The following is a 14,156-nucleotide window of genomic DNA, read 5'->3' on the forward strand; positions in this document are numbered from 1 at the left end:
GTAAGTACTTCTCATATAATTTTCCAAATGCCTTTAGGGTCTAATTCAAGAAATTGCTTGGGGACGCACAAAGTACCATGTCTTGAGTTTTACTGTAGGATTATGAACCACACATATGATGCTGCAGGCTATTTATGAGAGCTTGTTTATCCATATGAACTTCTTCAAGGGCAGCAGAAAAAGACCTTAATAAATGAAAATGAATTTCTTTTTATGTAATTTCATGAATGTTTGATCGGAATGCGTAACAGGTTTATGTTCAAGGAGAACTAGTGAAGTAATAAAATACACATGCAACGTACAGTTGAACCTGCTTATAATGAATTCACATACAATGAAACAGTATTTACCAGTACGGTGAAGTAGAGTGAAAGCTCCACATTATTTCAAGGCACTGCAATGTGTAAAATAAAATCCTATTTAGTAATAGTGAACTTCCACTTAAAAAAAAAAAAGACTTCTAAAATTGCAGCAGTAGAGCCTCCAACTGGGTGGAGACACAGTATTAAAATGTTTCATTCTGCTTTTTTGTAGGCAGAGGCATGGGTGAACCTGAGCCAGAGTACTTATATTTAAATATGTTCCTGTCTGACAGTGACCAGTGTTTAATTACATGTTTTTATTCCAAAACAGGACACTGAAAAAGGAGAGTGTATACTGTGAAAACTTACACAAGATTTTTAAAATCATGACCCAGAGACTTGCAGAAATCAGACATTCTATATCACAGGAGAGCCTGTGAAAGCATTATATTCTGTATCACTGGAGAGAGAGCCTATAACAGCATTATATAGGGCTGCATATGTTATTTCAACAGGTAGATTACAGATGCAACAGACAACAATAACCCACTTACTTTACATCACTACTGTAACAGCCTTATTGTATTTAGCAGCTCTCCCAGTGCATGAGAACATATACTTTTCAGAATGAGAGGATATAAGAGTAACACTTGCATATTTTTGATATCACAAGCATGATGATAACTAGTCATAATCTTATACTTTGGATGATGCCATTTCCATTCTTTCAGGAAAATATTACATGGCAGATGGTATAAATGGACATATATGAATAGGGACAAACACATGTATGGTCCCTAGACCATTATTAGTCTGAAAGCCAGTTGTTTTTTGCCCTCCCTGTCTACCTCCTTCCAGTGTAAAATTATGACATTTTTCATCTAATATTCTTTCTTCTAGCAAGAAGGGTAACTGAAAGCTGCCTACATTGTCAATGCTAATACCAATACTAATACCAATACTAATAGCCAGCTGTCAAGTGCAGACCTACAAAGTCACAGCTTCCTATCTGTCCCTTAGAGGTGGCCACTTCTGATGCCTCCAACTACATACATCCTTATACCATACAGTCCAGTCCAGGGTTTCAAGTGTATAACTAACGACAACAGATAGAAAATGAAGGATTGGTGATATCCTGGCTCAATCTAGAATACGTCTCCTCTAAAACATAAAAATTAATGGCCAAAATAAAACAGAATGAAATTCAGTTCTGCCAAAGACAGACCAGAGATCTAACAACCACGATTTTAAAGGCTTTCAGTATTTCTAAATTCATTAAAAATTGTTACATTAATTATAACAGAAAGGGAGATCACACTTATCTGCCTGAGAAAAGGTAGGATTTGAAGATGACACTAAAAATGTCAGTCTTAAAAGATTATACACATCACGCAAAACACTGTACAAGACCGATTTACATATATGGGTTCTAAAGTAAGGCTAACAGGCCCTGGGCTTGGGTGCTCCAATGGGTACAAAGGTCAGAAATACCAATTTTATTTCTCTAACTGCTCATTTGAACACACACTTTAGATGCTCACATTTGAAACTAGGTCCATTTTGGCTAAATTTCTAACTACATTAACTCAGAAGTCAAAATATTTTATGAATAAATGGTAAGAAAATAAATGAAATTCATGTCTTAATTTTGGTAACCAACAAAATTTGAAGTGCTTGAATTTACTATTAATCTGAATTCAATTTTTAATATACCATACAATAAATGACCACAAGCCAAAAAATGTTACCATGCTCCATCCAAAATCATATTTTTGTACAGTATGAAAATAAACAAAAACACAATAACTGCAAATCACTTTACAACAAATCATTTAATCTCCATCTCCCAGAAACCTTACTGCTATCATAGTTATACTGACAAAGTTTGTTTTTAAATAAAATATAAATAGAATAAGAGGTTTATTTCACCTTCACATGGTGTCTTTCTCATGCAGACCTCAGATTTCCACATTTGTATCCCTTTAAAGGATTTGATATGCAGGGAAAGAAGAAAGGATGATGGTAAAAATTTCAATTTAGATATTACTACAGGCTGCCACAATCCATACTAAACAATATGCTATTTTCATACCTTTTACTGATGTGTTGGGTGGAGGTCCTTCCATTCTCAAGTTCCACGGAGGATCCCCCTGATTAGCAAAGTCCCTCATTTTCAGATAGCTAATTGTAAGTCGGATAATGGATGCCTTGTCAAGCTGACTTGTAATGGCTGCAGGGAGTGGCAACAACTTTGCCAACTCATAGAATTCAAAATTTTCCTTTCCCCGGCGAGAGCGAGCAGCATCTCGGGACTTTTCCTTTCGCAAGGCTTGTAAACTGAAACAAAAACAAAGGAGGACATTCATCAGTATTAGTGTTCTGTCACATTTAACCCATTTGCTTTCATTGATGGGTTCCTATACAAATTACCAACATTTTCCAAATGCTGACATGTACAGATATGCAATTTTCAGGATATACTTCAACAATACTGTGCTCTTTCAATATTTGAATACTAATTATGGTATTTTCCTTTCAGTGGTAGCAAACAAGTTCAGTAACCATTCTTAATTCAGTTCTGTCATCCTCTAAGACTGACTGCCCTGACCACCAATCAGTCTCACCCATTCACAGGACAGATGGATTTGCCAGGGGTTTCCCTGGATGGATTAAAAGGGCTCCTTAACCATCTTGACCAATCAGAGCCCAGCTTTGCGTCAAGCTCCACCAAAGGTCATACCCCTGGCTTTAAGAAGCCCTCTTATTAAGCCTCATTATGAGAAGCTGGGGGAAGAGCAAAGGGCCACTCACATTCTCCTCCGACCATCCATGTGCTTTGGGAAATGTCTTATCCAAGCAGTTGTCCCTTATCCTTGGGATATTTGTATTGCCATTTAATAATAATGATATGGCCATTTCCTTCTATTTCCAAACTAATTTGAATCTTTGAGAAGATTACTGGTCCAATGGATGGGGTTGGGGGGAAGCTTCAGAGGTGATATATCTTGATTTAAGTAAGGTTTTTACCACAGCTCCACATCACATTCTCATAAGGAAACAAGGGAAATGTGGTCTAATTGTAATTACTATAAGGTGGGTACATAACCACTTAAACACTGTACACAAAGAGTAGTTATCGATGGTTCACTGTCAAACTAGAAGGACACATCTATTGGGGAATCGCAAGGATGTGTCATGGGTCCAGTATTATTTCTAACATTTTCTTTAATGACTTTGAAAGTGGAATGGAGAATATGCTTATAAAATCTGTGGAGCTGAAAGGCGTTGCAAGCACTTTGGAGGACAGGATTAGAATTCATAATTGATAAATTGGAGAATTGGTCTGAAATCAAAAAGATGATATTCAATAAAGACAAGTGCATAGTACTTCACTTAGGAAAGCAAACTCAGCTGCACAAATACAAAATGGGGAATAACTGGCTAAGTGGTCATACTGCTGAAAAGGATCTGGGGGTTACAGTGGATCACAAATTGAATATGAGGTCAACAGTGTGATGCTATTGAAACAAAGGTTAATATTTGGAGGTGTATTACAGGAGCATCATCTGTAAGATACAGGTGAGGCCTCAGCAGGAGTACTGTGTCCAATTCTGGGCACCACACTTCAGGAAACATGGACAAATTGGAGAGAGTCCAGAGGAGAGCAACAAATATAATAAAAGATTTAGAAAACCTAACCTTTTTCCAACATTCCAAATATCTGACAAGCTTCAACCGTCAACATCTTGTTTTTAAAACAACATGCAAGAGAAATGTTTTCCTTCTTTCCCTCTAATGGGGCATTTCCTCTGAAATTTTATTTCTTTGACGTGTAGGGTGGGCAATATTTTGTTCAGTATTTTAACCATCCAGGGATTGAAGTGGGAGCTTTCTATTCAGGAAAAACAGGTTATTTAACAGTAACTGTTGTTCTTCAAAATTCACCTTTCTGGGATATGAAGCCGCTGGTGTCAAGTTGCAGCGTGATATAATTGCCCTACTCTATATAAGGGACAGTATCCCCCAACCACTTCAGGTCCTTTTGCCTAACTGAAGAGTCCTGATACCATATTAGTTAGAACTCTAAGGCATAGGGGAAGGTAGGCAGGTAGCATGAATCCAGAGGCAACTCTTGAAGAACAGAAGTTATTGGTAAGTAACGCCTTTCTTCTTCGAGGGCCTTTGTGTATTTTCATTTGTGGGAGATTAGTCCTTCCCTACCAGGATGGAGGGCAAAGAGTTCTTAGCTAAATATGGACTGGCCCTCCTAAACTGGGCATTGGAGCATGATGCTAACTCCAAGAAGCAGTGTCTGGTGAAAGTGTGCACAGAACTCAAAGTTGCTGCTTTGCATATTCTCCTGGGGGAACCTGCCTAAGGCATACCATTGACGCTACAGTTGCTCTCCTGCAATGAGTCTCTAAACCAGCAGGTACTGGTTTCCTAGTTAAAATGTAGCAATATTCCATACATCTCCTAATTCAGTGATAAAGTCTCTGTCTGGTAATAGATTCTCCCCATACGTTACAAATAATTTACTGGATTTTCTAAAGGTCTTTTCTAGGTAATAGAACACCCTCGTTACAGTGAGGTTATGGTGACAGAAGCTGGGGAAGAACCAAGGAAGGAAAACATATTGAGATAGGTGAAAATTTGAGACCACCTGGAAGCTGGGATGGGGACTCATGGTGACTTTGTCCTTGTGAATCACAGCATAAGGCACTGTGGCAATCAAAGCACTAAACTCACTGACCCTCTGACCAGATGTAATTGTTATGAGGAATGCTATTTTATTGCTAAATGTTTGAGAGCAAGAGAGTCTTGTGCCAGAGGCTCACAAGAAGTGCCTATTAGCTTCATTAGAACAAGATTTGAGTTCCAAGAAGGTATCATTAGTATATGGCTGTAATATCTCATACAAGGTATCACATGAAAGGTCATGATTAGGGCCCTACTAAATTCACAGCCATGAAAAACAGGCCATGGACTGTGAACTCTGGTCTCCCACCGTAGAATCTGGTTTTCTGTGTGCTTTTACCTACAGGGATTTCATGGGGGGAGTCCAGCATTTCTCAAATTGGGGGTACACTCGCCCAAAATGGAGTTGTGGGGGGGTCGCAAGGTTTTTTAGAGGGTACTGCCTAAAGGATGGCATTCTCATCCTTACTCTGTGCTGATTTCAGAGCTGGAGAGTGGTGGCTGTTGGCTGGGTGCCCAGCTCTGAAGGCAGTGCCCTGCCAGCAGCAGCATAGAAGTAAGGGTGGCAATACCATACCATGCCACCCTTACTGCTGCGCTACTATTGGTGGTGGAACTGCCTTCAAATCTCGGCTCCTGGCCCTGCAGCCAGTGCTCTCCAGCTGCTCAGTCTGAAGGTAGCGCTGCATCCAGCAGCAGTACAGAAGAAAGAATAGCAGTATCGCAACCCTCTCCTCCGCCAACTCCTTTTGGGGTCAAGACCCCTACAATTACAACATTGTAAAATTTCAGATTTAAAAAGCTGATATCATGAACTTTACGATTTTTAAAATCTTATGTCCATGAAATTGACCAAAATGGACTGTGAATTTGGTAGGGCCCTAGTCATGATCTGCTAAAACTCATTGTTCTGTCAAAATATGTGCATCATCATTGTATATAGAATTATGATATTCTGCTAAGAGAACCTTCTAAGAGCCACTTTTCTTGTTCTGGTGTCCAAGGTTAGGTTTTCTAAATCTTTTATTATATTTGTTGCTCTCCTCTGGACTCTCTCCAAGTGCTGAGGTCAGACAGCAAATGTGAAAAATCAGGATGGGAGTGGGGGGTAATAGGAGCCTATATAAGAAAAAGACCCAAAAATCGGGACTGTCCCTATATAAAATCAGGACATCTGGTCACCTTATGTCCAAGGCCTCCTGTGCTGTTCTTATAGAGTACCTAGTGAGCATACAACCCTTGGTGCCAAATGCCATGGCTGCTTCCTTCCATTCCTCAGGCAAGGAATCTAAGTTGGGGCTTATGGCATCCCATAGGACATAACTGTAATAGGACTCAGCAGCTTGATATTGGCAGTTGAAGGCCTAATGAGTAGGCTCTGATGCCATAATCATCCAAGTTACACCCTTTCCTGTCAGAAGGGGCAGAGTAAGACGCCTTCTTGTACTGTGCTGCAGATACCACCATGAAGCCTACTGAACGATTGGTGGCAGTGCTGAGGTCTGTGCCAGAGTTGATCTCACAGAAGGCAGTGCTGGGGCCACAGCAGCAAAATGTGTCTTGCATCAGAGGACCTAGGCAGGGAGGCTAGTCTCAATACCTTCAGCCAGCCCATTGGAGTATCAGGCTGTGGGCACTGAGAAGCCAGATGAGCCTGAAGCCTAATGTGCAAGGAGTGAAGTTATAGCAAACCATACATTGAGTTACTGAGTGGTCTTGCCAGACACAGAAGACACAGGCATCAGTCTGCTGTGCAACAGATGGACTGGAAGCACACCTCTCGAAGCCCTTATGGACTTGGGACCCTCAGCACAAAAATACACCTACGCAAGGGCTATGTATGCTAAACTATCCTATATATACTATACTAACTAACTACAAGAAAATAATAATAACAACCTAGGCTAAGGGAAGATTTAGCCTGAGGACATTAACTGTATGTATACACTGCAACATAAGACCTGAGTTTGAGTTCATGCTCAAGCCTGAACTCTGTTCCATCTACACAAAAATTCCACTAAACCAGGGTTCCCACTAACTCAGGCCCCAGGACCTCATGGGAGGGGAAGGTCTGAGCCTCAGCCAAGCCAGGACCCAAGGTTCAAATCCCATTGCTTTGCTGTGTTGACACAGTCACAATGGACTTGTGCACTGGGATTCTGCCAAAAGTATTTCACAAGCCCATGGGCTGACTTTCTTTGTCCTCAGGACAATGAAGTTTTCCCACATTTCACCAACAACAAAGGGCTAGAGTGGCCACAAATCTGGGATATGAATGGTTAGACTTGGACCCACATAATACAGTGTAGATGCTGGAACCCCAGGTTGGGACCCAGGGTCCAACAATTCCTAACCTGGGGTTACAAATGAGAGTAGATGCTCAAGCCCTAGGTTGACAACCCCAGGATCTGCTATCTCGAGTTCTACAAACCCCAAGCTTACATTACAATATACCCACAAACCCTATAGTGAATTCCATTCACTCTCTGCAAATGGTTGGAGTTTGGAAGGGTGCACTCCCTTATACAAGTGGGGCATAAAACATGGTAGATGCAGAATACGTGATGGTGTGCTGTGGTATCAAAGTTTTATTGACACTCATTTGGGATAACCTGCATAACTCACTCATGACTTCAATATTCTTGTGCTCATTCCGATCTTACACTGATACACCCTTTCTACCATGCCCAACATGTATTCTATGTATCTTCTACTTTTATAGTCTGCAAAAATGAAGAGCTTCACACTCTGTGATTATGCAGACTTACCATGACATTTTTTTTAAAAGGTTACAAAATAAACATATATGCTGACCGACATTAATAATTCCTTAGATTATTAATGGTCTGTTTATTTTCTGCATGTGTCTCTGTTTTGACAAGATAATCAATTAAGTAAGTTTCAGTTTCAATTTTTTGTGCTGCAAGTCTGTATTTCAAATAGAATCAGTGAATGTTTATATTTATGCACAACTGTTCCTATTTGTACTTTGAAAATACAATCTTAGAGCCATTGTTATTTGTCTCTGGTTTCATATGGCTGTGCTTGTTTGGGTTTTTTTAATTTGGACACATTTTTACATTGTCCCTTTAAACCCAATTCTCAATACAATTCAAGAATTCCCTCAGTGAGATACTTCTGAAATGTCAGTTTTCACAACTCTGACCCTGCATAATTACACCAGCACTACAGGTCCCATAGTCTTTTAAAGTGACAGCACTGAATTTGTAATAAATAACAATTGGTTTGGAGGGTGACAGCAATAAAATAAAGCTCTAGGGACAGAAAGGTTGTTGAAACTATGATCTAATGGCTGAAGCCAATGGGAATGACACTGTGTGTACTTTAGTCTATTGCCCATTTTCATTAGCTAGTACCAAAAAATGTAGCAAATTCTCACAAGGTGTGCAAATTAGTTTTTGTAATGCTACTGAAATCCTGTGTTTTCACCAGTGATGCTGGAATATTTAATAGTTGGGGTTACTTTTTACCTCATGCCCCCTCCCATGCCCCTGTCCACACCCCCTCCAACCCCCAGAGCTGGGGCCAAGAGCAGGGCCATGTCTCTGGGAGGAGGCTGACCCAGGTGTAAGGAGGCTGAGGCCAGGACCACAGCTGGGGGCGGGCATGGGGCCAGGAGCGGAGCCCCAGGCACGAGGCCAGCACCAGGACCCCAAACGCAGAGCCAGGAGTGGAGCCTCAGCCATGGGGGCCAGTGTCCAGGACCCTGGGAGCAGAGCCATGGGATCCGGGCCCCAGAAAAGGAGCCCTGGGAGCTGGGGGTCAGGGGCCCAGGAGCAGAGCCCTGGGTGTGGGGCCTCAAGAGTGGGGCCAGCAGCCAGGGCCCCGCATAAAACCTGGGGGTGCTGCAGCAACCCTCGCACCCCTAGTTCCTGTGCCTATGGTTTTCACAAGAAGGCCTGCAAACACGGCAAGAGCCCAGAATTCTTTGCAGCACTGTACAGTGACAGCAGTGATCATCATCATACACAGAAATTCAACTTGTGAATTCCTGAAGCCTCTAATAGAAATAAGGATTTCATTTAGTAGCGGCAAAACCAGATCCAGTACAATAATATTTAATACCTAATAATGTCTATATTGTTATATGTAATCATTAAATACAGATAATTAAAACATTTCTGTAGTCTTTTTCATCCAAAAAATCTCAAGTGCGCCATAAACATTCTTCAGTTAAGGCTCAAAGCACCTTTGTCATCAGATGGATATTATATCTCCTTTATAAAAGGGAATCTAAAACACACAAAGGTTGTGTGAATTGTGCAAGATCACACAGTGAGTTATTGGGAGATAATGGACTACAGCCCAGGAGTCCTAACTCCCAGTCCTATGCACTAACTCTAACCACTAAATAACACAGACTTTCAATTATCTGCATTTTTTTCTGTACATTTTCTAGGGTAACCAAGATAACACCTCTAATTGTTAAACAGGTAACTAGGTTAGAAGTAGTATGATGTATGGAAATACAATGCACTCCTTTTATAAGAGTCACATCCATCCCGGATATTTTGATTCTTATAAGCAGTTGGTTCTTACAAGCAGAGTATTTTAGTTAGTATAGGAATGATTTTGTCCCAGTGGTTTTGATCACTATATGCAGTTGATTCTTATATCAACGATTCTTATAAATGGAGTGCACTGTAAATATAGACTGCTACTTACACAACTTACTAAATGTACAGTAGTTTTTTAATTATACATGGTAAATACTAGAAATACACAAAAAGAACAGGAGTACTTGTGGCACCTTAGAGACTAACAAATTTATTTGAACATAAGCATATTCTTTCAAACCTACCCAGGGAAAGGGGTGTAAGGACTTGGGGGGGGGAGGAATTAGCCTCAAATCTGCCCAGGAAAGGGGGGGTCAGGGACTTGGGAAATATTTGGGGAAAGGCAGAGTTCCAAGTGGCTCTTCCCTAAGATGTGGAACACGCTTGGTGGTGGCAGCTTACTGTTAACCTAAGCTGGTAAATAAGCTTAGGGAGTCTTTCATGCAGGTCCCTACATCTGTACCCTAAAGTTCAGGGTGGGGAGGGAACCTCAACATGGTTATGCTCAAATAAATGTGTTAGTCTCTAAGGTGCCACAAGTTCTTCTGTTCTTTTTGCTGATACAGACAAACACGGCTACTACTCTGAAACTAGAAACACACTTTCTCACCTTGTATTCAACTTACAATCACTAACCTACAGTGCGCCACATCACTGTATTACTCTTTTTTAGTTAAACCTATGCAACTGAATAGATAGGTCAATTTTAGCTGATTTGAGTGAGAGAGAGAGAGACAGAGATTTCAAACATTGTGACTTAACACAGCACTCTCTCATCAGTCCCTCTTTTAGTCACATCTGACTTGGCTAATTTTGGCTAGCGTGTTTAGGGGGACAAAGACAACCTAGGTGGGGGTTAAAGATGGTTCACATCAGTGGGTGAGCACAGCAGCTGGCTATTAATGTTTGAGTGGGGTATTATAATAATCTGTTGTCTATCACCACCAATGCTGTGGCATATAAATGCCCCCCTTTCAAACTTCATTGATGATCCTGGGGCATCAGTGACCTGTGACAAATTAAACTAGAAGACAGAAACTGGAACAGCACCGAATCCAACAGTCTGCAAAAGAGGATTTCTTGTGCTTTTATGCCACTATTATTGTATCTGAACTTTTTGGCCAATACTTTGACACAGTGGCTTCTGAAAGGGTATATTCAGTGCACTCCAATAACTGATTAATGCAACAACGGGGAGAATTAAGATTGCATATAGAAAAAAGAAATGGGCTACTGACAGAGAAAAAAAAACATGGGGAAAAAGTAATGGTCCATTAACTGGTCCCTTTCACATTTCAGACATTCTTTTGAACCTCCAGCAAGGTAGTTGCTTGTGGAAGAGGAAGTGGTGATGACAAACATCTCTCTCTCCCTCTGTGGCAGAACATATTGTCCCTGACCTTAGCAGGAGGTCAGTTAGTCATGGGTGAACAGCCACGACAACTGACCTTAAAAATATTGGTTCTTCCAATGTGGTGGACATCTATGGTTATATATGTCCATAGGTATGAGAAAAGATCTGCCTTTTCCCCTTGAGCTTGTGTCAAGAATTCTACCCACCTGGCCCCAAGAGACAGAGTGGAAAAAGGTAATCTTGTGGTCAAAGCACAATACTGGAAGTTAAGAGATACTCACTCTATTTTTGGGTTTGCAACATTTGCGTGTGTCCTTGGTAAATCACTTAAGCTGTCCGTGTTTCAGTTTCCTCATTTGTAAAATAGGAATAATAATTAAGGCTAAGATTTTGTCACAGATATTTTTAGTAAAAGTCACGGACAGGTCACAGGCAATAAAGAAAAATTCACAGAAGCCCATGACCTGTCCCTGATTTTTACTAAAAAATATCAGTGAGAAAAATAAGGAGCTGCAGAGTCCCCACACCACCCACAGCAGCTGGGCAGCTGCGGGGGCTGTGGCTCGGAACTCTGGCGGTTGAGGTTGGAGCTCCAGTATACCCCGCCGCCCACTGGGGCTCGGCATTCTCAGGGGCCCCCAATGCTCACAGCTCCTGGCCGCTGCAGGCTGAAGTCATGGAGGACTCTGGAAGTCATGGATTCCATGACTTCTGTGATCTCTGTGACAAAATTGTCACCTTAATAATACTTACAAATTTGTTAATTAATGTTTGTAAAATTATCTTGAGAACTTTGAAGGGGAAGTTCTACATATGTACAAAGTAATATACTAATTATTAAGAAAAGTTTATTGAACACCAGAAGACACAAAGGTGATTGTGAGTCTCATAGACTCATAGACTCATAGGTCAGAAGGGACCAATCTGATCATCTAGTCTGACGTCCTGCACAAGGCAGGCCACAGAACCCCACCCATCCAATTTTATAACAACCCCTATCCCAGGACCGAGTTATTGAAATCCTCAAAAATGGTTTGAAGACCTCAAGCTGCAGAGAAACCACCAGCAAGCGACCCGTGCCCCACGCTGTAGGGGAAGGCGAAAAACCTCCAGGGCCCCTGCCAATCCGCCCTGGAGGAAAATTCCTTCCCGACCCCAAATATGGCGATCAGCTAAACCCCGAGCATGTGGGAAAGAGTCACCAGCCAGCACCCAAGAAGGAATTCTCTGCAGTAACTCAGTTCCCATTCCATCAAACATCTCCCCGCAGACCATTGAGCAGACCTATCTGGTGGTAATCCAAGATCAATTGCCCAAATTAACAATCCTATCATAACATCCCCTCCATATACTTATCAAGCTTTGTCTTAAAGCCAGGAAAGTCTTTTGCCCCCACTACTTCCCTCGGAAGGCTGTTCCAGAGCTTCACTCCCCTAATGGTTAGAAACCTTCGTCTAATTTCAAGTCTAAACTTCCTAATATCCAGTTTATACCCATTCGTCCTCATGCTTACATTAGTACTAAACTTAAATAATTCCTCTCCCTCCCTAACGTTAACCTCCCTGATATATTTATATAGAGCAAGCAGATCCCCCCGCAGCCTTCTTTTGGCCAGGCTAAACAAGCCAAGCTCTTTGAGTCTCTTTTCATAAGGCAGTTTTTCCATTCCTCAGATCATCCTTGTAGCCCGTCTCTGAACCTGTTCCAGTTTGAATTCATCCTTCTTGAACATGGGACACCAGAACTGCACACAGTATTCCAGATGGGGTCTCACCAACACCTTGTATAACGGTACTAACACCTCCTTATCCTTGCAGGAAATACCCCGCCTGATGCATCCCAAAATCGCATTTGCTTTTTTAACAGCCGTATCACATTGGCGACTCATAGTCATCCTGCTATCAACCAGTACCCCAAGGTCCTTCTCCTCCTCCATCGCTTCCAACTGATGCGCCCCCAACGTATATCCAAAATTCTTATTATTAATTCCTAAATGCATAACCTTGCACTTTTCACTATTGTATTTCATCCTATTTCTACTACTCCAGTTTACAAGGTGGTTCAGATCTTCCTGAATAGTATCCCTGTCCTTCTCCTTGTTAGCAATACCCCCCAGCTTCGTGTCATCTGCAAACTTTATTAGCACATTCCCGCTCTTTGTGCCAAGGTCAGTAATAAAAAGGTTAAATAAGATCGGTCCCAAAACCGATCCTTGAGGGACTCCACTACTGACCTCCTTCCAGCCTGACAGTTCACCTTTCAATACGACCCTCTGGAGTCTCCTCTTTAACCAGTTCCTTATCCACCTTACAACTTTCATATTCATTCCCATCTTTTCCAATTTGACTAACAGTTCCCCGTGCGGAACCGTGTCGAAAGCCTTACTGAAATCTAGGTAAATTATATCTACCGCATTTCCTTTATCTAAGTAATCCGTCATCTTCTCAAAGAAGGAGATCAGATTGGTTTGACACGATCTACCTTTACTAAATCCGTGTTGCAATTCGTCCCAATTACCATTGACCTCTATGTTATTAACTACTCTCTCCCTTAAAATTTTTTCCAAGACCTTGCATACTACAGACGTCAAGTTAACAGGCCTATAATTACCCGGATCACTTTTATTCCCTTTCTTAAAAATAGGAACTACATTAGCAATCCTCCAGTCATACGGCACAACCCCCGAGTTTATCGATTGCTTAAAAATTCTCGCTAATGGGCTCGCAATTTCACGCGCCAGTTCCTTTAATATCCTCGGATGGAGATTGTCCGGGCCCTCCGACTTCGTCCCATCGAGCTGTTCAAGTACGGCCTCTACCTCAGTTGCGGTAATATCCACTTCCACATCCACATTCCCGTTTATCACCCCTCCATCATCGCAAGGTTCCTCACTAGTCTTATTAAAAACTGAGGCAAAGTACTTGTTTAGATGTTGGGCCATGCCTAGGTTATCCTTAACCTCCATTCCATCCTCAGTGTATAGCGGCCCCACTTCCTCTTTCTTTGTTTTCTTCTTATTTATGTGGCTGTAGAACCTTTTACTATTGGTTTTGATTCCCTTTGCAAGGTCCAATTCAATGCGACTTTTAGCCTTCCTCACTTTATCTCTACATGTTCTGACCTCACCAAGGTAGCTTTCCTTACTGATCCTGCCTTTCTTCCACTCCCTATAAGCTTTCTGCTTTTGTCTAATCCCCTCTCTGAGTTGCTTGCTCATCCAGTTTG

The 14,156-nt window shown here is 41.5% G+C and overlaps 1 protein-coding gene across 3 annotated transcripts in view; it reads right to left on the minus strand.

The window, feature by feature from the left end:
* Window positions 1-14,156, minus strand: part of NPAS3 (neuronal PAS domain protein 3) — an 858,327-nt gene that overhangs the window by 586,422 nt on the left and 257,749 nt on the right. For 2 of the 3 annotated variants that reach the window (XM_030559308.1, XM_030559310.1), the window contains 2 exons: window positions 2,395-2,639; window positions 2,232-2,282 (listed from right to left, as the gene is read on the minus strand). In XM_030559308.1, the coding sequence (XP_030415168.1) occupies window positions 2,232-2,282; window positions 2,395-2,639 (296 nt within the window). The remainder of the gene's footprint in view (window positions 1-2,231; window positions 2,283-2,394; window positions 2,640-14,156) is intronic. The other variant, XM_030559309.1, reaches the window with a different exon arrangement.

This window comes from Gopherus evgoodei, chromosome 4, assembly GCF_007399415.2.
Source record: "Gopherus evgoodei ecotype Sinaloan lineage chromosome 4, rGopEvg1_v1.p, whole genome shotgun sequence".
In the NCBI taxonomy this organism is placed as follows: Eukaryota; Metazoa; Chordata; order Testudines; family Testudinidae; genus Gopherus; species Gopherus evgoodei.